Here is a 26,700-nt window from a genome sequence, read left to right as displayed (position 1 = left end):
TTCACAGATCTGATCCTGAGGCACGGCACCTCATGTGGTTACAGGTCATCTCGAAGGTGCAAAGGAGCAGGGAGGAGCTTTCATATTTTTGTCAATAGCTTTCTCCTTTTTTCCCCCATGGTTCAATGCAATTTCCCACTTTTAAAATCACCTGTTGGTATTTCTACTGTTCATTTCCACCCAGACTGTTCTCAGTTGTACAGCTTTTATGATTCGTCTGTCCCTTGAGGGAATTTCTTCAAATTTGGCACAAACATTCACTTGGACTCAAGGATGCACTGATTAGAATTTGTCCTCACTAAACATATTTTTGGACATAACTTGCCAATTTATTCACACAATTTAGCACAAATGTCGAATTGGTTAAATGATGAAGTGATGACATTTTACATCCAAAAGGTCAAAGGTCAACTTCACTGTGAAGTAATAATGTTCTGCAGAAACACTTCTGGCCATATTGTGAACATATTTCCTGTAACCTGACTAGGCAGTAATTCTAGTTTAGAGTCAGTTTATTCTCACTTTGTGTTTGATGATGAGGTTTATTACTAATGTTTTTTTTAAATTATGTTAGATATGGGGTTCTTTCATATTTTACCATTCTTACTAGTTCTGAGTTTTATTTTCATTTACGTATTTCATCATCTACTGTCTTTGTATTGTCTAATGTGATTGTCCTTCTGTTCACCCTTATTTTATTGTACTGTTCAATTTTTTATTGTAAAGCACTTTGAGCTACATCTCTTGTATGAAAAGTGCTCTATTAATAAAGTTTTTATTATTATCATTAAAATATAATGTAACAAATGTTATTGTACATTTTGTGGGCAGCTAAGCTTATATGTGTGTGGAATTCAAACTGTAATATAAAAGAGAAAATGAAGCAGTATAAGCAAATTCTTCTGATATAAGCCCCACCCACTCCTGGTAGAAGTTAAAATACAGATATTTTTGTGACAAACAGATACAGATAATCAGTTCTACACTTATAATGAGGAGTAGTAATGGTATGAATGTGAATAACACTGTGTCTGACTGTATCTGGCCCACTCACTGCACACATCAGTTAGGTCACTAACATTTCACACACGTTTTATGCAGCCTAACAGCTTACTGGCTCGAATCTCTTGTGTGTGTGTGTGTGTGTGTGTGTGTGTGTGTGTGCGTGCACGTCTTTGCTGGGGTGTTCCCGTAAGTGTTTTGCACTCTGCTCTTATCATTGCAGGGAGAAGCCAAAGGCAGCAGTGGACCTCTTGTTCATCTATTAAGATCATGTCTGTGGTTGTGTTATCCTCGGGTGATATTAATCAGCACAGACAGTAAAGATAAAAGAGGGGATCTCATATTTTTTCCTGCAGCAGTCTCCCACTTCACATTCAAACACAGCAGGGTTTGTGGATTTCCAGCCGGAGTATTGGTCCAGGAGAAATGTCCACCTGAAAATGAATTAATAATGCTCCTCTGGGGATGTTAATAGATCTTGTTTTGTATTCGACCTGTCATCTAACTCTATATACAAAATACCTGGTGAATTTCCTCAATAGTTTAGCCTTGAAAATATACACTCTTGGTCCACAGAGGATGGATCCCTCTAACTTCAGTGATCCCCTGACTTTTCCTTTAGCTCCGCTGTGACTTGGTGAAATGACTCCACAGCTGTTCCTATGACATTTGGTACAGACATTCATGTCCTGCTCAGGATCAACTCAAGTATATTTGGTGATCTCTTAACTTTTCCTCTAATGCCATCATCTGGTCAAAATTTAAATTTGTACAATGCTTGAGGTAACAACACCTCAAAGCTAACGACGTTCCCATCAGTGTCACGCTAACAAGCCACACTAAGAAGGTAAATATGAGCTGTGTCTCAAATCAGATACTTCAGTCAGTACACTCACATGTAGTACACTGTGTACACAGTATACTCAGCAGCCCAGTGCATGAATTCTGACAGGTTAGTGTTGTTTTAAATCAAATGCTGCTGGAAATAGCGTCCGCTTTACTCACACGACTTGAAAATAAACGTTTTACTTTCCTGTGTGCGCAACTGTGTCATATGACGTGGAAATTATTTCGCCGTCACTGCCGACGACGTGTCCTCCTTCCTTGCTCACCGTTTTCACAAGTTTGGAAATACGTTGGTGGTCCCTCCCATACCGCCACAAAGCCAAGATGGCGATCAACTTTTTGACCGTTTTGACTGTATCATCTGGGTACTTAGTGCGCTGCATGTTCTCTTACTCATCACTGTTCCCATCCGTCAATTACTGTACCCATCAATTTAGTCCCGTCATTGTGCAATACACATTACCATACTGATATTAGCGTTTAGCTCAAAGCGTCACTGTGTCTAATTGCAGCCTTACAGAGCTGCTAGCATGGCTGTAGACTCTTACTCTTGTTCAGGTTCCTTTTCCTTCTTTTCAAAGGACACTAGATACAAAAAAACAGACTATTTGCTATAATGAAACCCCAGCAGTATTTCTCTTAAACTTATATTTTTCTGTTTACTCATATTCACCTCTTGAAAGGCAATGTTTCTGTTTTCAGCGCCTCCCATGAATTTTTCCCGTAATTGCTATAGATCAGACATTTAACTCCATTATCCGAGCACTATTGATGAAAATAATTGTGTGGTGCAGCTCTCTCTGTGGCCTCCGCCCATTCAATATGTACATGCTTTGTATGCAAGCCACAACAACAATGTGGAAAACATGCAAAATGTTATCTATAACATCCCATGTCTTTTCCATGGAGAACAAAATAAAGACCCTTCACTTAATTTTAGCTCAGGAGCCAGATGAGATACTGGACTGTATGATTTAGACCAGTCCATAATATATCAGGCGTCTGAGAACAGGAGTGCTGTCTTGGCAGAAAATCTTCCTTTCTCATCCTTGTGAATGAATTACTGAGTAATGCAGGATCAGCAATCCTATTCTGGGTGGTTTAGTACATACTGGCCCAGATTTACTGTCAATTACTCGCTTATCTCACACAAAGTTAGGATTGTGGGTTAGAAACACCATGTCTCATTACTGCAGCTAATCTGGAGTACTGAACAATTGGAGGCAGGCATAAATCTGGTTCTCATTTCAAGTATCATCCAGAATACTGTACTGTGTACTTTGTAAATCCCATTTTTGTTTGGGACAAATCAGGTCGGTTGAATGGAGGTTAATGGTAGAATAAATGCTAGACTGTTAAGTGAGCTGTTTTAATCATTTATTAGTGTTTGTGCAAGGTCACATCTGGAGATGGAGAAGAGGCCCCGGATGATTATGATCTCCTAGAAAAACAGGTCTGAAGTAAGAGACAGAGAAATAATTAGACAAGTTAGGAGAGTCAAGGATCACTGAAGGTTAACATTAATTGTGTGGGATGATAATGAGGGAGTGAATGAAAGGAAATAATAAACATGGATAGTCAGGAAAAGAGCAACAGAAAGGCGGAAGAGAGAGGGAAAGCAGTGAAAACAGTGAGCGAGACAGAGGAACAGGCAGAGAAAGATCTTTGTACAGCAGACACATGGTCCCTATTGATCACTGAGCCATGTGACTGTCCCCAGGGTGTGTTATGGTCTTCTGTAAGTCTCTCTTTGCCTGCGAGTGTACTCGCCTGTCTGTGTGGGTGTCGTCATGCCGTCTGCGTGTCTCAGCGTGTTAAGTATACAGGGATTGGAAGTGGCGTCTGTGTCTGTACTTGGACTTCATTGTGTTCAGCATTTCTCCAGGCAAACAAGCTCAGATGTAAAATGACAATCAGACTGAAATAGGGGGGCGGAGGCTGAAAATCCAGCAGGAAATGCATGTTTTTGCGTCTCATTTGTGTTCTCGGTCGAAAGAAGAAGCACTTTTTTACACTTTTGACTTTACTGTTATACAGGGGGATACTTTCATACAGAATGAGCAGGAAGTATAATATTGTCATGGACTCAGTGAATCAGCTGTGTGTATGTGTATCATGTTGTTGTGACTGTGAAAAAAGTGTGAACTTTGACGAAAGCTGCGCCAATCAGGCACTAAGTGTTTTAAAGTACCTTAATTGCCTCCGTGTGTGTCACAGCTGCTGCTGCTGCTCCACCCACTGACCGTGTTGGTAAGTGAGAGAAATCAACAGGCCAATTACAATCACTAACTTCCCATTTTCACTTTTTCTTCTCTTTTTTTAATACTGGCATGCACCTGTCCCTTTTGCCTCACATCTCCCTTCGAGCCTCACCTGCAACTCACCTGTAACTATGTGATACTAACCAGATGTGCCTGAGTTAAAAAGCCCCCAATGCAATGGTGGAGAGTTACATGGTGAAAGGAGTAGCGGTGTTGAACTTGAAGATGTAGCACTGCCAGATTCTAACCTCTTGTATTGTTAGCTGAAGCTCTTGGTAAGACTGGTAAATGAACGGCTGTTAATGCTAACAGTGTTTAGTGGATAAAATGTTATGTGTTCACTATATTAGTTTAGCATGCTAGCTTGCAAACATTTGCTAACTATCACTAAACATAAAGCACAGCCATAGGTGGGAAATGGAGATGATGCCTGTTAGTTGGATCATTCCAGCCCAAGATATTTTAACAATTACAAATTTCTATGACATTTGGTTTCATGACATTCATGGTGCTCAAAGGATGATTTTTTATGTCTTAACTAACTAACTAACTAACTAACTAACTAACTAACTAACTAACTAACTAACTAACTAACTAACCTTTCAGTTAACACTAGCCAAAATGTTCACTTATACACATAAAATAATAAAATTGAATATTTAAACAGCCTTGGAATATATGACACACATTCATGCCTCCATTTTGGATTCACCTGTGGACTTTTTCGAGGTAATAAAAATATCAAATGTACTGAGGAGGCTGGCTAATCTAACAGAAGAGTACCACGAAATATAATAAGCACATTGTTAATCCAAAACCCAACAAACCATCATCTGCAGGACAAGCTTTACATGCATGAACAATGCAGCAACAATGGCAAAACATGGAAAGAATAACCATGTTAGAACAAAAAAAATCACACTAACAAGAAGCAGAGCAGTTGCTTGCTTTTTTTCAGGAATGTGCCTAGCATTCAAAGATGTAGCTGTGTGCATGTGTGTGTGTATGCGTGTGTGTACGCCTGTGTGTGTGTGTGCGTGCAGTGACTCTGACAAACGTGTTAGCCATCAGGGAGATAACCTTGATATTGGTGAGAAAGCTGTTGCTAGGTAACTAGCGTGTCAGTGCACCTCTGACTGTGGCAGTTGTAACACTTCCAGTCCAAGCTCTGAGCAATAATCATCAATACATTAAACACACATTTCATCTTTTTTTAATTTAGTGTTTGGTGGCAGCAGCATCCGGTTTAAAGAGAGGGTCTGATGACGAAGCTACACTTTAGAGCTCAGTTATTTTTAATGAGGATTTGGTTGGAATAGAAGTGAGACACAATGATGAAGTGGAAAGCCAGTCATAAACAGATGGAGCCCGAAGAACTTTAGATGTGCTTGATGCTCAGTTCTACTAATAGAAACCATGATTAAAAACATGTCTCTCATTTCCTCGGCTGTGTGAGGCTTCTGCTGCTGTGGCTGACACGGAGACATCTCATCAGACTGATTATTTCTGTTACACTGACAGTAACACAGTTGTTTACAGGAGGTCACTGCTGCCTCCAGCAGAAGGATTTGTTATTATCCCGTTAAAAGGCACATTTTTCTGTTTTCTGACCACACAAACAACTTTTATTAATCATATTTAATGTTAAAAAATGACCAAAATGACTAGACACATGAATATGACACATCTTTTTTAAAGATGAATGACTGGGTCATATTTTTGTTATATTGAATGATGCTATTTCCTTAAGATTTTAGGGGGAACGCAATACCTCTCTTCCCTCCCCCTAACTGCTCAAATGTAAGTTAGTGCTAACACATCAAGGTCAACAGGATGCCATGTTTGACCTCTCAGCTCTGTGCTCAGCTCTGCTTATCACCATAGCGCTGCCGCAGTCTGTGTCTCAGATGTGAGACCTCAGTTGTTCCCGCTCTGATTGGTGGTAAAGTTTCAATGGGGCCGGCCTGTTGGAGATAATGTTGGTTAGATAATAAGAGCTCAGCTCCCTGTCCTGCTCCAGCAGGAGTTCAATCGAGGAGCTCTCTTGTATCCATGGAGACAGCCTCCCATGGTAAGCTGGAGTGTGTGTGAGTGTGTGTGAGTGTGTGTGGCCAAAGCAGGGGTTAGAGTTGCACTGTGTATAAATAGCAGGTTATAATGGAAACCCACTGTCCTAGTAAAAGCCTACAGTGTACAGTAGAGTGCACCACGCACTGCTATTACTGCCACCACCACATGCTTATCCGGTTCACTTCTACTATAATTTCAAAGACACGTTACATAGTGCATGATAAACAAGAACTAAACAAATGTCTTAATAAAATACACAGAAATTTCACTCTTAGGAAACAAAAGGTTACAAATGAGGAGTAACAGAACAGAAGTACATAAATAATGGCTCATTTAACCACTTGAAAATTAGTTTTAATAATTACTTTTAAATTTTCATACTTCAGAAAGCGGTAGACAACAGCAGGCTTATCATTTCTAGCCAGTGACCATTGATTTGGCAGCTAAAAACGACAGCTTGCTGGTAGAGTTTATCACTCTACTCTTAACAAAGCTAACGTTAGCTTATTAGTGGGTTTAAATGCTGTGGGTTGCTTTTGTAAAGTGTGAAGCTCATTTCTAAAAATAATTTTGTAATAATGTATAGTATTATGATAAGGAAAATGTATCTGTACAGACACTGTTTGGCTGCTTAGCTAATGTGGTTTGTAATTACTGTATGGATTAATCGTTTAGTTTATAAAATGTTGCAAAGTTGTGGAAAAATGGCATTTACACTTCCCGGAGGCCACGGTGATGTCTGCAGTTTGCTTGTTTTGTCCTCACAGTTTTATCCTCTCAGTTTTGCTCACGTATTTGCGGTTTTGAAAGAGTATGTCTCTAACTGCAGCCCCATTCACTCCACTTTAACACGTGGAGAAAGCCAAGGCCTGACCGGTCTGCCATGCCTAGCTGTGGCTGCTCAGCTATGATTGTCCAACAGTTGGTTCGCAGCTATAGATGAAAAACACTGCCACAGTTTGTCTGTCGCTTCCCGTTTAGTCCAGATTCTTGATGACTGTGAAAATACACTGACAGGCTGCAACTCTCACTACTGGAAACTGATGAAAACGTCCATGAATCAAGCTGCCAACATGCATTAGTCGCATGTTGGTGCAGATTCATAATATTGTTAAACAACGCAGCAATAATGCAGTGCATTACAGTCTGCCTGCATTGATTGGTTTGCCTCATAATCACTTCCTGTGCCAGCGCTCCCTGTCCCAGCTTCTGTCTTTACTTTACCTTTTTGATCCATCTCGCTCTTTTCCTCTCTTATGGTGCCGTGTCCATTTGGAAAGTTTCTCCAGTCTAATCACCCCACTTCCTGTTAACCTGCCTCTCAAGTCACATTTATGGCAGAGTGTGTGTGTGTGTGTGTGTGTGTGTGTGTGTGTGTGTGTGTGTGTTTGTGTCCATTTGTGCGTGTGAGTGTGTGCAGCTGAGCAAATATGGATCGGCAGCTCAGAACTAATCACTACTTTATCATCCTGTCCTGTGCACTTTGCCAACTATTGTGCACGCAACCACAAACATGCTCTCTCTCTCTCTTTCTCTCTCTCTCTCACACACACACACACACACACACACAGAGAAATATAAGAATACTGTTACATATAAGCTGAAAAGTAGCTTCGTTTGAAGGTGCAGGACTTACACAGAGCTGAGATGTTAGTATTTAGTATTTATATTTAGTTGGGGGGGGGGGGGGGGTGTCTTCATTGCTGGATCACCACTGTTCCTTTCACAGTTATCATATTGTAGATTATGTCACATTTCTGAGCGAAGATGATTGCTGTGTGGCTGAAAAGGCTTTAAAACTGAATTAACTGTGTTTGAATACAGACTTAGTCTGAACTTGTTTTAACATTTGTTGTTTTTATGTGTCCGCCCCAGGAAGACTAGCGATCTCTGCGTGAAAGCTAATGAGGATTCAAATAAATAGGCTAAATAAATAAATAAATAAAGGTTAGTCAGTTACTATGTTTAAAATTACTGTAGAAATACAGTTTACTCTCAGTTTTAACCTTGACACTTTCTCAACTGCAAATCATCCAAACCATTCGTTTATTACTGGGTCAGACTGTGAGGCTACAGTCTTCAGGTCTATAAACTTGTCTTAGCTGTTTGATCTATATTTTCATTTTATGCTGCAGCAGCACTTTGTCAGGGTACAACTGAACAAAAAAATATATAATCTAAGAAACTATAGGATTTCAGCACTTGAGCGTCCATTAAGGAAATGAAAGTCTGCTGAATAACGTGGATGACGCTGTGTTAACTTATTGAGTCTTTTCTCCAACTCAGGCTCTTTCACCGCTGCTGTTGTTTTTTAAAGATAAATGTGCATCATCACACATTAATCTCTCCTCTTCCATTGGATTTAAATGGAGGCTCTGCTCTTTATTTACCCGTTGCCATGGTAAATCACTGTATCGGAGCTGCATTGACTATGGCTTTTGTTTTTTCATTCACCACACACTCACTGAACTCAGAGGGAACATACTCAGAGTTTCTCATCTCGGGGTTTGAGTTCAGGGTGAATTCAGAGTTTTCAGTCCAGTGACGGTAGTTCACTTGTTACCGGGGGTGAATCACCATGGTAACTTAGCAGGTTAACTGCAGAGGATCAGATCAAAACCTGTCAACAGCCAAACTACTGACCAATCAGATACCTGGAAAAACTGAGTCACCATCCCTACAGGATCCTGACAGGGTCAAAAGAGTTTACAATTAAGTGATGAATAAAAACAAGCACTAGATGTTTATATAAATCAGTCCATTTGTTTTGTTGTTCCAGAGCTTACATGTGTCCGCTCTGTCTTAAAAACAGAGCTTCTAACAAACAGAGGAGAGTTTATCAAACTAAATAACTATAGAATTAGCTGTAATAGTTTTATTACAGCTTCATTTGAACTGAGCACAGATACTTTAATCAAACAGGATTCCTGACAGTGATGATGCTTCTTCATCACTGCAGCTCACAATAACATGAGGAGACTTCGTGATGATGACTGGAAATAAAAACTGAACCTCTGGTGTCTTTGATTAGAACAGTGAGCCAAACACTGTTAAGCATTTCCATGATTATAAATGAACATTTCAGTCAGACTGACCTCATCACACATGAACTACTTCTCTCCAGAAACAGTCTGACATTACTGTTTTATCTGCATCACATGTTCATAAGATTTTGTTCATCATCAGATAAAAGAGCAAAAATACTCAGTAAGAAACTTAATGATAATAAATCATGCACTTATTTACAGTCCTTAGCCTGACTTTAATAATTTAAAATTCTTTCTAGTGTTTCTTTGTTTGATCATGTTGTTCATATTTCACTGTGTTGAATGTCACTTGGTGCAGTGGTTAGCACTGTTGCTCCACAGCAAGAAACCCCGGCTTGGGGTCTTCCTGTGTGGAGTTTGCATGTTCTGCTTGCGTCTGCGTGGATTTGCAAACAGGAATCTGCACCCATTAGGTTAATTGGTCACTCCAAATTTCTCATAGTGAATTTGTTGTTTGTATACGACATATGTCATATGACATATGACATATATGTCAGCCCTGTGATAGACTGGCGACCTGTCCATGGTGTACCCCTGCCCTCGCCCAATGTCAGCTGGGATCCATTGAGCCAATGGATAAGCTGGATAAGCGGGATAGATAATGAATGAATGTCACTTTTGGATGCTGTTTTAACTGAATTTACCAGCAACTATCAACGTTTCTTCACATATAATGTTACATACATTATTCATGGTTATGAGATGTTGCTTATAATAAAAAACTCTTTCACACGAACATGTAGTAAGATAGGTAAACCCAGAGTTTACCTAGATATCCTAGCACAGGTGTGTATATGTTAGGTTTATTTAAGCCAGGCAACAAAACGTTATCCTGGGGATGTTGAACTTGTGTCGTAGTACAGGCCTGTGCTCTCAGGAATACGATCCAGAAGAGCAGTGACAAAAATGTTGTCAACATTTTAGTCTAGTTTTAGTCAATTTAGTCAAACCTGAGTGAGTTCTGGCTCCTTCCAAAGGTGCTCGGACAACAGTGTCCACATACTTTTGACCGCATACCGTGTATAGACAAAAAATGAGTGACAGGAAGGGAGAGACAAAGGGGAAGGAAAGATATGAGGCGAGGGAGGAGAGGAGAGAAATGTTTGTGAGGAAGGATGAAAGGAGGGAGGAGAGAAAAGAAGGTGGATGTGGAGGAGAAGAAGATGAGAGGAAACAGGAGTAATTGGTCAGATAATAGAATAAGAAAGATGGGTGGGTCTGCGTGTCTCATGCACACACACACACACACACACAAACACACACACACACACACACACACACACACACACACACACACACACCAAAACACCCACTCTTCCTCCCTCTCTCTCCGTCCTGTGTTTTTCTCTCTGATCCTCCCTCCACTGTTGGAGGCCTCAGAAACAGATGTGCCAGCATCACACATGTGTGTGAGGGAGCACACAGAAGTGCATCGCTGTGTGTGTGTGTGTGTGTGTGTGTGTGTGTGTGTGTGTGGAAAGCCAGCGAGGGTATGATGTGTGTATTTATAGTAAATGAATTCAGCTGGCTGCACCTCTGACTTCCTGTGGCACACTCTGAACAATGCTCATCTGTGTTTACGTGTGTGTGTGTGTGTGCGTGTGTGTGTGCGTCATTGTGTGTGTTGGCTGCATACACTCTTTGCTTTTGTGCACGTGTTTATGATGTTGTTGTGTTTACATGTTCTACACTGCACGCACGTGTGGTTCCGACTCTGTGTTTTTGTGTTGCGATGCATCCATCGTGTGACGTCGTCCAGTCTGACAGCGTGCAATTATTGACTGTCACTTTCCCATAATGCAGCTGTCAATCAATGAAATCGTCTGGGCTCAGTTAAGTAGCAGAGGAGAGGGAGCGTGTGGTCATTTCTCATGTAGATTAGTCTAATCCAGTTCTTCTCTGTCGTCTTTTCATTCTTTAAATGACTTTGAAATGTGAGTGCAGTGACCACTTTCTGCACATGTGCACACAAAGAAGAGTAAAAAATACATAAAACTGAAATCATTTTTTTTTTCAGTTTTGTTTTTTTATTTATTAGATGAAAACAGGACATTTTTCTTTGATATCTACCAAAAAATGAATCCATGACTCATTTTTCAGCTTATTTTGTTTACCACAACTACAGTAATGAAACAACTGAATGAATGAATGACACAGTGATTCATTACTCACATCAATGAGCGGCTTTCATTACTGCATAACATCATGACTTTAAACTGAATCAGGCTTCGTGAGGAAGACCTTAGGATGCAGTTGAAAGCACTAAGTTCAAGTTCAGACATGCCCTTTATATTTCTTTTTATTTATTTTGAAAGTATTTTGAATATAATCAAAGATTTCTTTGAAAAACAGCCACGTCATAGATGTATCATGTAGCCTATCCAGTGTTTTCTTTTGTATCTCAGACCTCATTCATTTCTGATCATGCTCCACATATTATCTGAACCACCTCATCACTGCTGTGCCTGATAAATGAGATCTACAGACCTGTGCACTACAGGGCTCCATTATACATCGACTAATTACTTTGTACCGCTACAGAAGGGCCAAGTTTTTGACACTTCACAAATCACTGCGCAGTTACGGGAATGTTGTTTTTTTCAATGCAGTGTTTGACTGGAATAATCCACAACAAAACAAAAGCCTGAATTAGAATCACTCATTTGTATCATGAATGCTGCTGTGTATCCCCGGCGTCTCAGTTAGTGTGTTTGTGTATTGTTTGCCTGTCTGTGATTATAATTGCAGTGCCGTCTGTTTTAATGGCTTAGTGCTCTCTTTTGCTTTGCTTTGATTTATGCAGGGCTCACCTCAAAATGAGGCTCACGCTGTTGGAGAGACATGAAAATACACAATTAGTGTGTTTACTACCGGCGTCCCACAGGCGACGTGAGATGAGGAGAGAGAGGCTGATCTATACTGACAGTATATCATGAACCAGAGATGAGAGAGACCCCACGCTGCTCCTTAAACATACCTGTGATCTGGTCAAACACAAACACAAACACACACCATCTGGTACCTGGGTCATTTAATCTTACATCTGCCAGTGTTCAGCTCGTTTTAATGCCAGATCATTAGCTAACAAATCCCTTTGGTTAATCGTCTGATCATTTAATTGAAATGACCTCCAAACTGTCATTTGTATCAGTCAGAAAACAGGAGAGGAGGAGGCACTGCAGACATTTTCTCTACAGTTTGTGTGTGATGACATTGACCTGGGTGAATTTACCTCATTTAAATGTCTTGCTCTCGAGCTCAAAATGGATTTATTACCTGCTCATCAATACATTATATTCATTGCTGTTTCTTCAGGAAGCTGATCTCACTTGGTATCAGCGAGTGGAGACATTTACAGACAGGCAAGCCCCACCCGCCCACAAACCACCATCTCAGCTGTTTACTACACCAACGAGAAAAATGTGGACCAGACTAAAACACACCGTTTCACGACAGCAGCAAAGCGCCTGTCCTGTCTCATGATTTTGTGCTGCCTGTCTCTCCTGAGCTGAAAGTCTCTCTCCTACATCTTGCAGCTCTCTGCCTGGACATCGTCACCTTTCTGCTCTCCTTCCTGCTTGAGGACCTATTAGGATTCTTCCTTTGAACTGACACTAAACATATCAAATGTGCAGTGAATATTTACCATGAACCGTGACACACTCCTGTGACAATGCACAATCCTGTATTCTCCTGCACCAATATGTTGTCTCTGACTTCTCAGACTCACTGCACATCCTGCACAGAGAAACCTGCAACTTGACTAACAGAGAGGAAAAGATATTAATATATAATATATAACTGCAAAGCAGAACAGAACTAAAAGGTTGGGGAATTAAACATTAATATGTAAATTGAATAAATATGAAACATCAAGGTGGTGTAGTTAAAGAAAACCTTAGCATATAATTGTGAGTAGAACTATTATCATTATTATGATTATTACAGTAATGAAAGAGTTAACAGTGGCAATAAAGAGGGACTATTTCACTGAGCTCAGCTGATCTGGGTACAGGTGTCAGCTGAACGTCTGAATAGAGGAGTCTCCATGAAGACTCATTTGTTCACTTGGAGTCGCTCTGGAGGAAGCAGATGCTGTTTTAGACAGTTCATCTGGAAATAAGGATGTCACACTCTCACACTGCCGCCACTCTCATTACGGTAATGTGAACGACTCTGTGTGTGTGTGTGTGTGTGTGGATCTGAGTCCTTGTGTTTTGGTGTGTACAGAACACTTCTCCATGTGTAGGAGAAGCTAGAGGATGCTTGTTGCCTAGCAACCATCTCTATGCAAGCCACTGGTCCCTGGTGTGTGTGTGTGTGTGTGTGTGTGTGTGTGTGTGTGTGTGCGGAGTGAAGGAGGCAGAGTTAAGCTGCAGGCTGAGCGGTTGCAGCAACATCATGAAATCAGTATTTTCCCAGAGTTCTGCTGCAGCAGGCAGCAGGTGTGTGCATCTGGACATACTGTGCATGTGTGTGTGTGTGTGTGCATGTGTGTATCTATGTATGTGTGTTGGCGGCAGGTAGCGGTACAGAATGAAACTACCTGCAGATGCAGCACAGAATCCACAGGTATTTAGGAGAAGGTTTTACTCTACTGCTTTAAAATTGGTTTTAGTGTGATATTGCATTTGAAGCTACACATCTATAAATCCATTTTTGTGCAAATAACATTTGTATCAATAGGTTTCTCTAGTCACATCTGTTAAAGTGGACAGGGATCATTAGTACAACTTACTGCATGTCACACAGTCACCGTACCCCCGTGTGCAGAAGCCAGACTTAATGATGAGGAAAGATGTCAGCAAGTATTTGTAGCTTTAAAATACACTCCAGCTCATACACAAGTGGTGACATTGACCAGTCGCTGTTCTTATCATGCTGAAACCCACCAGGGAAGCACATCACACTGCGGAGGCTGTAGCTGTGTGTTTAAACTGTTGAGAAGTGCGAAAACACTGAATTCACAGTATGTAAAGCCAGTTTAATCTGAATGTTGTGTGACATGGATGTGTGGGCTCTGTAGGACACATGTTAACTACTATAAATGATACAAATGGTTAATTAACACTGCAACTTCTTTAAAATTTCAGTCAGGGTTAATTTGGCAACACCCGTTGTCTTTTGGCTGCTTCACAACATAAGTCTCCAGTGTTTTGCCAGCTGAATGCTTTTAATGTGAAACAGCAGCAGTAGGAAATGCTGACTAGGGTTAGCATTACTTCATGCTACTCTGATAGAGGTAACAGTAAACAGTGAGGCTGATACCGTGAAATACAATTACAAACAGAGATGCTGGACTACACTCTGCATAGTTTCCTTTTGAGTTTGAATCCAGTAACAAACAAAAAAAATTATGGGCATGCATAGCAACAGAAATGAAAATAAATGGGCAGAATACATCATTATTATGCAACAGTCTCATACTGCATTTACATCACCTGTTGACTTTATAAAAGGGGAAACTGTTTTATATGCCAAACATCATGTTACAGATTTTAGATTGCACCACCCATCCCTTTCTGCTGGGTGAGCGTGACCTGTTTCCATCTGAGTCGTGGTTACTTGGATGAAAACAGCAACAGATGTGGAACCAGCACCAAAATTACCTCCAATTCCCGCCGCTACGCCATTCCTGGCTGGAACCGCTCTTTGGCGGGACACTGAGTTCCAGCAGTGCTGCACATTTGATCTATCCGACCACTTTAGAGTCTCTCTAAATGTTTTATGAAAGTTGGCTGACATTTCGTCTTGAAAATATAGAGGAGTGTTTGACGGCGTTTAACACGTTGTAAACCAACATGTTGGCTCATTTGGCTGAGGTTACACACATGAGTCACAAAAGGAAATGAGAAGGTGTGAATATGTAAACATGTTGTCAAGTGGATGCTCACTCATACACAATATGTGCATTTTAATGTAATTGGAAAATGACATCCAAATATGTGAGTGGGGGGTTTGTCAGTGTTAAAGCATGTGTGCGTTTGTGTGTGTGTGTGTTGGTGCGAGCTGTGAGCAGATGGCATGTGTGTGTTACCTGCTCACAAAGCTCTAACCAGGAAGTGTTGAGGAGAGAGGAAGCAGAGAGAGTCAACAAGGATCAAACAGCTCCTGCAGTTACCATGCTGACACACACACACACACACACACACACACACACACACACACACACACACACACACACACACAGGCCATCCCTCTGGTTGTATTTATATGCAGATAAATTATTAATCCTAATTATTTATACTGAGACGTCAGATATATGCACTTGTTCATGAATCACTGTAATGCGTGTGTGTTTGGTTTGGATGTGAAGCTGCCTGTCACTGAGTGTGTATACATTCATGATACAGCACTTTGTGTGTGTGTGTGTGTGTGTGTGTGTGTGTGAGGTGTGTAGGCCGATTAACTGTTTGTGTACATCTGGCAGGCAGAGGACGATGTTGGCAGAGCTCCCACTCTTACCCACTCTGTCCTTATATGATGTCTTGCACAGAGCTTCTGTCCTTATTTGATGACACGGGGGCGGCCATGTCCTTTTACGATGTCAGAAAATAAGAGGGGGGTCACCAAGTGCACGGAGTCCAAAGCAAAACAAGTATTCAGTGCACACATACACAAGCACACAGGCACGAAGGACAGAGAAACATTTTAATTTTGGATGAACTGACTGTGGGTCACAATGTGAAATATGAGTCTTTATATGAAGCCCACAACTTCTGTGTTGCTTATTTTAAAAACATATTTGTTTTTTGAAAGGCCTGCAGTGACCTTACTGAGAAAGTTAATGTGCACTTGTTTAGCATTCCCTAGAGCTAATTAGGTAACACAGGCTAGTTCACATAGCAAAATTACACTTTTTTTCTAATCACTGTATGAAACCATTGAGGGGACGTTGCACAATGACAAAAATGCTCAACCTGCATTAACTCATCTTGGGCTGCGTGGCTGCAAACAAATTATCTTTCAGATATGGCAAACTATTTAGCAAACACTTACTCATCTACGCTGTGTTTAGCAGATATGGAGCAACATTATCAGTCATTAGGAGTCGTGTTTCTGATCACCCAGCAAATGTAAATCCAATGTTCACTCACCTTTTAGCTCCAATTTGGTTTCCACCATCTTCATCAGAGAAATATCTGACTCTTTACCTGCTAAAAGCTTCACTATGTTACCAGCTAGCTGACATTGTCTGCCTGTTGATGGACAGGTTTTAAAGCAGCTTCCTGCTGTGGATGAAAACATGAATAAACACGAGTAAAGCTGAAAGTAAAGCCAAAAAATCTAAACAATGACTTTAGAAAAAGTCTAAAAAGTTCCACAGAGGTGAGGGGAGCTGCATTTAGGTGTAGTGATGTGTAGATGGCAGTTGGCATCCATGAGCACTGAGGTTAATCTGTGGCTGTGACATAAAATAATATATATATATATACATATATACATTCTCTAAAATGTGATTTTAAGCTTCAGTTTTCATCAGTCACAAATTAGACTGTGTTTAACCTGTTGATCTCATCAAAATTTATTATTTATTTTGGGCAGCAGCCAAACGTTGTTATAAGCTCTTAAGTGGTTTGTGTTCAGGAAGTAGCAGTGACATTCAGAAATTTATTTTGAATGGATTAAAAATGTCAGACTTGTTGAGGCTGTTGTGGAAATACCTGTAGCCATTTTCATTCAAATAGACTTTTTCACTTTTAAATAGATGTTTGTTTATTTAAAACCAGCCTATGTCAGTGTAATATCTTATCCTACCATCACACTTAATATCCCACTGAGAAACCATGGTCATGTGTGAACCGACATGAGTTTTTTAATTTGTTTGGGTGGATTGTTTATGCAAACATGCAGATTCAGATGACATCAGAGCTGATCCATGCATCACTTTAGGTGATAAATGTCTCAGGTTTCTTCACAGTGAGTGACCCTTTTAACAAATGAAGTTAAAACACTTACCACTCATTGCTTTGACAATGTGTCTGTTTCGTTTCATTACCATTCTTCTGATATGGTCGCCCCACAATGATACAACTCTGAGTCATAACTTTGGCTGTCTTCGTCTCCACAGCCATTGCAGCTAAGGCTCATGGGTAATGTAATTAGAGCTGCCAGCCTCATGAAACTGGTGGACAAAACATGACTTCTTAGAGACAAAGATGAAATAACTAAAGCTGATGGTCACAATATAAACCTGTGGTACTGCTGATTACATATATGATAAGGTAAAATGATACAGTAAATTAATATAATTAAGACACATTTGAAATGGATACTGGGCTTTAAAAAAATCACCTTTTACCAGGTTGTGTCTCCTCAAAGGTCAATATAGAGACGTTTCTGGTTTAAAACAGAGTTGGGAAAAATTAAACCGACATGAGAGAGTAGTTTTACAACATTCCTGATTTGATTGTGCTGGAAAACGTTCACAAGAAAAGAGTCCACCTTCATAATGCAGGATGAATGCATGAAGACAGACCCTGCTACAACTCCTGCCAAAGTAATTTAGCTGCCACAATCGAGGAACAGGGAGAGAAAAGAAACTCTATCACCTTTCTCATTTGTGGACCTGGAGGGAGGGATGCCACTAGAAGAAATGGGAAAATGGAGAAGGGGGGGTGGAGAGGTGAGGGAAACAGTCAGAGGAGGGGAAATGGGGACAGATCGATCAGAGCCAAGACAACAGGTCTGCTTTCAGAGAGCACTCCAGAGTCCAGCACACTATTTTCCATCCTCACTGCCAAGGAAAGAGAGGAAGAGAGGAAGGAAAAGAAATCTGTGGAGACAGGAGAAGGTAGTGAGCTACAGCTCTAAGGAATCTTCCTTTCCGCTCCTTTCCTCTCCTTTCCTTTCCTTTCCTCTGTAAGTAGTAGTTACAATAGAACAAATTAAACTCCTTTGTTGTGTTTATACTTTAATCAGTCTTCCCCAGGATAGATATTATATAACAGCTCAGCATATTAAGAAAAGCAGGGACATTGTTCCCTTTTCCTCTCCCAGGAGGATGAGATCAGCCCATTTTCGCCACGGGTATGAAAATACATAATCAGCAGACTGCGAATAATCCCCCCCTAAAAAACATGTATTCTCTTCTTTTACCTTCACTGACTCTATCTCATAATTTGGAATATGAATCTATCTGACCTTTTTAAACATGCTCGCTCACTCATGCATAGACACTACGATTAAAAACCCATCATGCCTTTCAGCTCTCCGTGACCTTTGACATTCACTGGAGCGTGTTAACAGGGAACGATCAATACCCTTCAGGATAGACATGAAAAGCAGAGCAGAGTGGGCAGAGTGGACTGTGATGTTAACTTCTCTTTGGGTTGGTGCATTGGTTTCCTCCAGAGTAACACACACATGTACGCAGACACACACACACACACACACGCACACTAAAATGTCACTTATGGATATGGAATGTAATTTTTGCAGTTGGTAAATAGCCAGCGTTAGCATGGAGAGCTGTTTACTTGTCAGTCTAGAAGAAACGTTGCAAGTTCAGTGTCAATTCATTTCTTTACTCACCAACAGCCGTCTCCAGTGGTGAAAAGCAACACCAATGCTAACACTTGTCTCTACTACACTAAATAAACTTTGCTTGCTTAGTTACTGTCCACTGATAGAAGACAGAAAGATAAAATGACATAAGACAAAACTAACATGATAATATAATAATTTAACCTAATCTGAATCCACAAAACTGAGCCAATAGGTCAAAGGTCACTTACTGGTTGCAAGTTAACTGATGAATATATTAAAAACATGGCTGCTGTGTGGATTTGAAGTTTATACGACTGGCAAATGTACTTTTATTACCTATGTTGAAGGATTGCCCTTCACCTACTGATGCTATGTACTGCAGTCAAATAAACTGAATATTTTGTTTTGCCGATATTTTGGTTTCTAGGGTGTCACTGTGAGGTGTGTGTGTGTGTGTTTGAGTGAGAGAGAAAGAGAGGGAAAGAGGTGCTTGTCCTTGATCCATGTGGGCTTTCTCTGAGCAAGACCACAGTGGGTTTCCCATCATAAAGCCTCACTGGGGCCCCAGAGGATAAAACTGCAATGGGCTCCACACAGGCAAACCCACATAGGGACCCTAAAGGGATTCATGTGGGTTTGCCCCTACCCACACTGCCCCACACTAAACCCACACCTACCCACGATGGGCCTGTATGGCCATGTTTGCTGGGTAATAATGTAAGACAGAAAAAATTACAGCAGTAATTACAGCTGCTAAATTTTCTGGGGAGCTGTAGAATTTTTTTTTTTTTTTTTTAACCAAACAGTGGTTTGGTTAATATGTTATATTAAGATTTCAAATAGCAAGTGCTGCAGTAGATACGCATGTATGTTAGAATAGTTTGCCTCTTATTTGTATATATTTTATAATTTTATAAAATATTTGAGTATTTTCTGATTCAAATTGAACACACCATGGATTTTTACATATTTTTACTCCATACTTTGCTGTTATATGCTCTGCTTTTGTATTTTACCCACTCATTAAGCTGCATTTGTCATGTATATTCACTGCTGATGAAATGGTCAGTTTCTCTGGCTTATTTAACCCTCTTGTTTATGTTGTATTTTTCAGTTTGTATGCCAGTTTTTTAGCTTTAACTTTACGGAAGGCAGCATGCCAAGATCCTGACTGGCATATACACAGAAAACAGCCTCCCCAAATCCCCAGGGGCTCAACATTTTTAATAATATTTACTTTTGACTTCATAACAACAGATTTTTATTTTGTTTGTTTTTCAAATATTGCTTGCCTTGAGCATTTCCAGAGAAGTTTTGCTTCTGTGTTGAAACTTTAATTTCAGATTTCCACAAAACTTTTACATTGGCATGGTTTTAAACTGGTGAAGATTTTTGTCTTGAACAGTAGTTTATTATATTCAGTTTCAGTTTATGGTGCTGTTCTCTCGTCCAGGCTGGTAGAACCGGGGAAACACCTATGGATGCTGTCAGATGCTTTGTCAGTGACTCCAATTGACCTGCAGTCATTGCAGTGTTCACCATCACAGCAGCTATGTATGAAGTAACAGGGAGAGACAGATGTGTGTAGTTGTGTGTACTCTTTATTTGTGCATTTAAGCGTGCACGTCATTGTCTTCCTTGGACATGAATGTATATATGCATGTACGCAGTATCATTGTGCGTGCTCTGTGTGTGTGTGTTGTGTGTGCGTTTTCCTCTAATGAGGCTGCAGCGCTGTGGGTGTGGAGTATTGGAGTGTTTTGAAGTAGTGTGTGTTTTTCGGCTGGCTGTCCTCTCCATAACCATGGTTTCACTGTTTGTTATGACTGTCTAAGCTGTTGCTGTCCAATATCTCAGAGCAACACACACACACACACACACACACACACACACGAGGCATGGACACACTGATGCAATAGCAGAAACCTTGACATGAGGTATTCATCACTGTTTGTGTTATATACTAGGTGTGAGTGTGTGTGTGCTTGTGTGTGTTCAGCCAATGGGCTCTAAATTGTTCAGCCTCATTAGTCTACTGAGAGTGATCAATATATTCACTTTGCTCTGTGCACTCTGCACACAGGACTGTTTAAAGCTTATGCTGGTTTGACTTAACTGAGTTTTTGCTGGTTTAAGTTTTGCATTGCACGTTGCAGCATAATTTAATATTGCGTATCTAAAATATTAATAACCCATTGTGTGCTACTAAATGCTATGAGATATAATGTAAGACATAATCATTTAGAGGCTGGAGGGTGGTGTCTTCTTTTAGCCCCTCCAAAACCAAAAATACAGAAAACATGTAAAGTCTAAGATGCAATGGTTAGCATGTCAGGCTAACTACCTACAGTAGTAACTGAGCATTATGTCCAAGGCATGTGATTATAGTTAGATTAGAGTTGCAGTTTGTATTAAAAAAAAGTTATATGAGTTGTATGAGTTATTATATTTTCATTATATTTTTCCTTTGCATACTCATAATACTAGGACTTTCTAAAAACGAATGCAATACAATGTTAATGCTGCTGATTAAATGGATCAACTGGTGGGGATGCTAACTTTTTGACAGAGACATGCAGCTTTAGCCTCAGATGTTAGCACAATAACATGTAGCCATCAAATTCATATTTATAAACCTTTTAAAGGCGTCTTGTTTTGAAATGAGTCAGATGTAAACTATAAAAAGTGAATCAAAGATAATGTTTTTAAGCAACTTGAAGAGCTAATGTTAGCATAACTAGCCAGCTAGCTACAGTTGTCATTGCGTTTTGTGAGAATGGAGAGCTTGACAGATGTAGCAACAGTTAGCGTAGCGAAAGGTCGGGTCAACAGGTTCAGGAAGATTTTGGGAAATGTAGGATATTACTAAATGACACTGATGAGGCGGCTTGAGGAAACCTGCCTCCATCAAACAGAAAGTAAAAATAGCATTCAAGGTGGATTTTTCCAGTAACTTATGAAAACCAGATGCACTCAGTGGAAAGTTTTCCTCTCAAAGGTTTGTCATGAAGATGTCATGAAGGTTTGTCAGATGAAAGGAGGGGATTTTTGCCTTGTTCCAAAGGGTGTGTCCATTTTCCTGTCACATAACAGGGCAGCACAGAGGCAGGGGTCACGTCTGATGGCTGGTGGCCTTGACGTTATGGGGTCAGAAGGTCACGGCTGGCAGCTGCTGGACAGATGTGAGACCGTAAACAAAGACTGGTGTGTGTGTGAGCATGTTTTGTTCTTTTTTGGGAAGAAGCCAGTCATTGTATGGTGCTTATCAGTGATATCCTAAATTTTAAAATTTTATCTTCTATCCCTTCCTGTCCATCTCTTCTCTATTTTAGTTTCATGTTCATGAACTTTTCTTCCTTTTTTCACCATTCACCACACCTTAGTATTACTGTAATGCATGTTAGTCAATGCATATGAGGTTCTGTGGCATTACACCTCTCTCACAACAAGTACACACACACACACACACACACTCTCACACACACACACATAGAGACTATAGAAAGCTCTTCATCTGTGTGTGTGTGTGTTTTAGAGATACAGATTGTGTGAGTGAATCCCTGCATTTAGTGGCCAGAAATAGCCTGTTAGGAAATCAATGTTCCTCTGCCAGTGGCGCTGGGAGCTGTCTCCTCTACAATGGAGGGACTGTCCTGTTTCCTGCACCCTGGGGAGAGTGTGCGTGTGTGGGTGCATGTGGGTGTGTGTGTGTGTGTGTGTGTGTGTATAAAGAGAGAAAGAGTGGAGAGTGCAGGCTCATCCTTATCCTCAGTGCTGCATTGTCAGCTAACAGGAGACATAAAAACAAAGGACAGAAAATGAAATATAATGTGGGTGACAGTAGTATGTTGTGTTAGTAGTCTTTGTACAGTTATACACTTTTATGTGTGTGTATTTGAGTGTCGGGGTCTGCATCTCTTCTTTCAGTGTATGTACAGTGTGTGTGTTAATACATGTTTGTGTGTTAACAATAGGTGCTAACAGGCTAACTAGCAGTGCTGTAATAATATCATGACACAGGTCATCGACCCCTGCTGTTCGTTTTTTCAGTTGTGACATTGTTTTGGCAGCGAGCCAGTCACCAGTCCTGATGAGCCATGATGGATAGAGTGAGTGAGTGAATCAGTTACATCATCATTGTGAGACAGGAAGACAGCTAAACCAAACTGGTCTGAACACACAAGCTGTGTGAAGGCACCTTTCAAAGCACATTCATACCTGTGCATGAAATGTGGCAGGAGTACAGCGTAGGAGAACGTGTAGATAATCACTGCAGGTACAAGCAGCAGATATAAACACACACAGTTTGAAATTAGAGTGAAACGTAGAAGCTGTGTCCAAGGTGCTGCATCCTGTGGAAGCTGGATTTGAAGACCATCACACTGGTGCGACTAGGCTGTACAATTTCGAAGGCTCCTTCAAGTGCAGCCAAGAAATGTGGCTTTCTTTTCCTGGGCAACGCAGGATCCAAACGCAGGATCCAACAGGTGGATTCTTTGTGGCCCCAACTAATGAAAGCAAACAACGCAGACAGAGAGTCTGAAGATTGTATTTAGCTCAGCTCAATAGCTAACAGTACGAAACAGTTAACACCACAGGCCTTAAAACCTCAGGTTTTTATGAAAATAAAAAAGTTAGGTGTTGTCAAGGTTTCTAGGCGACAGGAGCCATTCTTGGTGGCACAATGGTAAGGTTGGGCACAGCTGATGATGTGATGATGATGTGAAGTCCTCCGTAGGCCAGACTGTCTCATTTCAGTTCAGACTTCATGGTCTAGGACGGCTACAGTCTAACCATAACAAACTATGACCAAATCTTGTTATACTGGTTGTTTACTGTCTCTACCATAAACATTATGTGATTTCCCTGTGATGTGCAGGAGAAACTGTCACATATTTGTGTTATTGTTTTATATTTACATTCTATTTCCAGTCCAACACAGATTTACATTCTGGCCTATGTCGCGGACTCACACAGCTTTAATGTAAATACACAATACAACACCGCCATCTGCGCTCAAGTGTGACGAATTGCAAAAGTCAGTTTAATATTCATGAGGAGCATTTAACAAACAGGTCATAGTCACAAACAGGTTTTCAAGCCCGGCGCCAGCATGACGTGCACTCACTCACAACAACATAACACAAGGCTAAAGTGACGCAATCAAGTGACTAAAGTGTGGCGTGCAAAAAAGTCATTTCAACACTTAAAGCATTTGTAACATTTTATTTGACTTTAATAACATTTTGGTAATTTCCTCTGAAACGAGAAGTACAAGGAAGTTATTCAGCTAATTTTAAGTGTTTTTATTTTGGTTCTGTCTGTGAGCTTTGACTGTGAGCTCCATTCATGTGATCTCACTCCATGTCTAACCACGCACAGTAGCACGCCTGCTCTGAGTGATGTAAATACTCAGAACGACAGACATATTCCCACCACGGGGGCCTGAACTCGAGGAAATGACATTCGTTCCCACAAACAGCAGGCGAGGAAATATGACGACAATTTGACTCGTGATAATGACATCTGAGCCTTTCATTCAGGGGGAAAAGGAAAAAGTGAAAAATGTTGCTTCCCTGGCTTGAGGACTGAGAAGAAACTATAGCACAATGATGCTGTAAACACAGACATTAAACACAGCACTGAGATTACTGTGTTACATCATAAAAAAGGCATCAACCAGCTGTTAGTAAAATGTATTGGCTGCAAAAATCAATTCATGCTCCACTTTATTTGTGTTTCAGAGCTCCTCGGTTCTGCAAAGAAAGTGAATGTCAACTTCCAGGACACAGACGGGTGAGTTCCGCTCTCCTACATCTCCCACGTACCGCTCATCCATTTCCATTATCATGTCTGGGTTTAAGGTCATCGCCATCTCTCTGGTTCGCTCTGTTTCTCACCCTCACTCTCTCTATTGCCCCTGCTGTCCTTGCTCTCTCCCCTCCTCCTCCTCCTCCTCCTCCTCCTCATCCTCTGCCCTGGCCTTTTCAACATCCACCCTCTTTCATTTCTCCCTCCCTCCCTCCTGCTCCCATTCATATAAAAGCTGTGTTATCATGGTAGTTTTACTTCTGCCTCCATAGTATTAAAAGCTGAGGGATTAGTCCAGATACCATCAGCTGAAGTTCAGACTAAAATGGTGTGTGTGTGTGTGTGTGTGTGATAATAGGGAGAGTACTAATGGTATGATTTCATGATGTTACATATATATCTCCTCATGACCTCTTGCATCCCATTTGTCATTAAAAGCTTTGCGTGTGTGCGATGTTAGTGTGTGTGATGTGAGTGTGTGCGATGTGAGTGTGTGTGATGTGAGTGTGTGTGATGTGAGCACTAGTTTGCTTGAAACCAGTAAAACAATAACAAAACACAACATCAGATGGAGAACTGTGGCCCTGGCCCTTATGATGTGTGTTCATTGTGTAGCAGAGACGATTCTCTGAGTGTGGTCTGCAGCTTTAAGACCATGGATGGATTAACCTCCGCAGGATAAAAATTTGTTGTTGGACCCTCACTGTGCAGGGGGAGTTTTAATTTCCCCAGGCACCAAACACCAGCCAGTACTCTAGAGCTGCAACAATTAGCCGATCAATTCATTTTTTTAGTAACAATGGGAAAGATTTACTACTGTTGGTCAGACAACGAAAGTATTCAGTTTTCAATATGTTAACTTGAGCTCCAGGGAATAATGATGAGTTTTTCCTTTATTTTCTGACATATATATATATATATTATTAAAGAAAACAATTGTCAGTCCTATTGATAATGAAAATAATTGTTGGTTGCAGCCTTGCAGTTCTTCTGTGATGGAGTAATACTGCCTGTGTGTTAATAATCTAATGCACAGAAATGGGTGAAACACTTTACAATAAATGACCGCTGGGTAAATTTAAACAGTTTAGGTCCTAAAAGTAGATTTAGGATGGAGGACCCGTCATTGTTGATGTTTTATTTCAGTGCTTATACAATATGAACCAATGATAATCAATTTGATTAATTTACGTGGACCCGAATGACATGGAGGGGCCCCTGGGCAGGTGCCCACGTTTCCCAGGTGGTCGTCCAGCCTTGTTCAGGACCCTGTCAGACTTGTTCTCTAAAGCCCCAAAGCTCCTGTACGATCAGACTGTACGACCTCGGAGAAGAGACTTATTTTACAACTGGAACTGATGTTCAGGAACTAGATTAAGTCACTTCATGGTCCCTCCGGTCAAAACGCAGCTTTCTTTGCTCCACTGGACGGGTTCAGGCTGAGCATCCTTCCGGCAGGCTGCTCCTCAGCAGCCACATTTACACTATAGTTCAGAGCTGCATCGGCGACATTGTTGGTTGTACTTGGCTCACTTTAATTACTGCATGCAGCACAATGTGTTGAATGTATTTTATTCCCTGAACAGTGCTTATTAGAAGAGGGGAAATTCATCAGCTTGCTCTACAGACATGACATAAACAAACAAAAGAAAGTAATTAAATGTATCATTTAATGTTAATTTAAAGTCTGTCCGTGGATTTGAAGAAACCTGTGTTGGTCCTGTGTGTAAATTTTAGTGGAGAGGTTCGAAAGCCTCTTATGTGACACATCGACCATGGAAAAGAATATTCTTCAGCAGCCGTGATGCAGTGGGACATTGGGGGTTAGACATCATGCTCTGCCCCCATCATCAAACCAGACTTGGAGACTCTATGCCAAAGAGCACTGAAGCTGCTGCAGATGCTCCTGGTGGTCATCACTTAATCAGGCTCTTACACTATCAGTTTATCCACGATCCATGAGTATCTGCTGCACAACAAAAGACAGAAATGCAAATTCCTACTTCTTCGTCTTGGCAGCTCCACCTCTGTGAGAATAAATTAAACGGAGCTAAAATACTGCAAACTGTGCTGAATAAAGTAGTTTGTATAAAGATAAAGATCAAAAGTAATCCTCACAGAGCGGCTTTGCCAGCCTGAGTGAAAGTGAACAGTGTAATCTAATTAGTGTGTTT

At 40.7% G+C, this 26,700-nt stretch overlaps 1 protein-coding gene across 7 annotated transcripts in view; it reads left to right on the top strand.

Moving 5' to 3' along the window:
• caskin1 (CASK interacting protein 1) overlaps window positions 1-26,700 on the top strand; it is a 121,911-nt gene that overhangs the window by 36,629 nt on the left and 58,582 nt on the right. For 6 of the 7 annotated variants that reach the window (XM_071474657.1, XM_071474656.1, XM_071474654.1 and 3 more), the window contains exons 2-3: window positions 4,066-4,098; window positions 24,460-24,511. In XM_071474657.1, the coding sequence (XP_071330758.1) occupies window positions 4,066-4,098; window positions 24,460-24,511 (85 nt within the window). The remainder of the gene's footprint in view (window positions 1-4,065; window positions 4,099-24,459; window positions 24,512-26,700) is intronic. The other variant, XM_071474652.1, reaches the window with a different exon arrangement.

The sequence above is a fragment of the Trachinotus anak genome, unplaced genomic scaffold, assembly GCF_046630095.1.
Source record: "Trachinotus anak isolate AG129_WGS33_773 ecotype Australia unplaced genomic scaffold, CSIRO_AGI_Tana_v1 ptg000003l, whole genome shotgun sequence".
Classification (NCBI taxonomy): Eukaryota; Metazoa; Chordata; class Actinopteri; order Carangiformes; family Carangidae; genus Trachinotus; species Trachinotus anak.
Note: the sequence above shows the minus strand (reverse complement) of the source record. Positions and strands in the feature narration are given on the sequence as shown.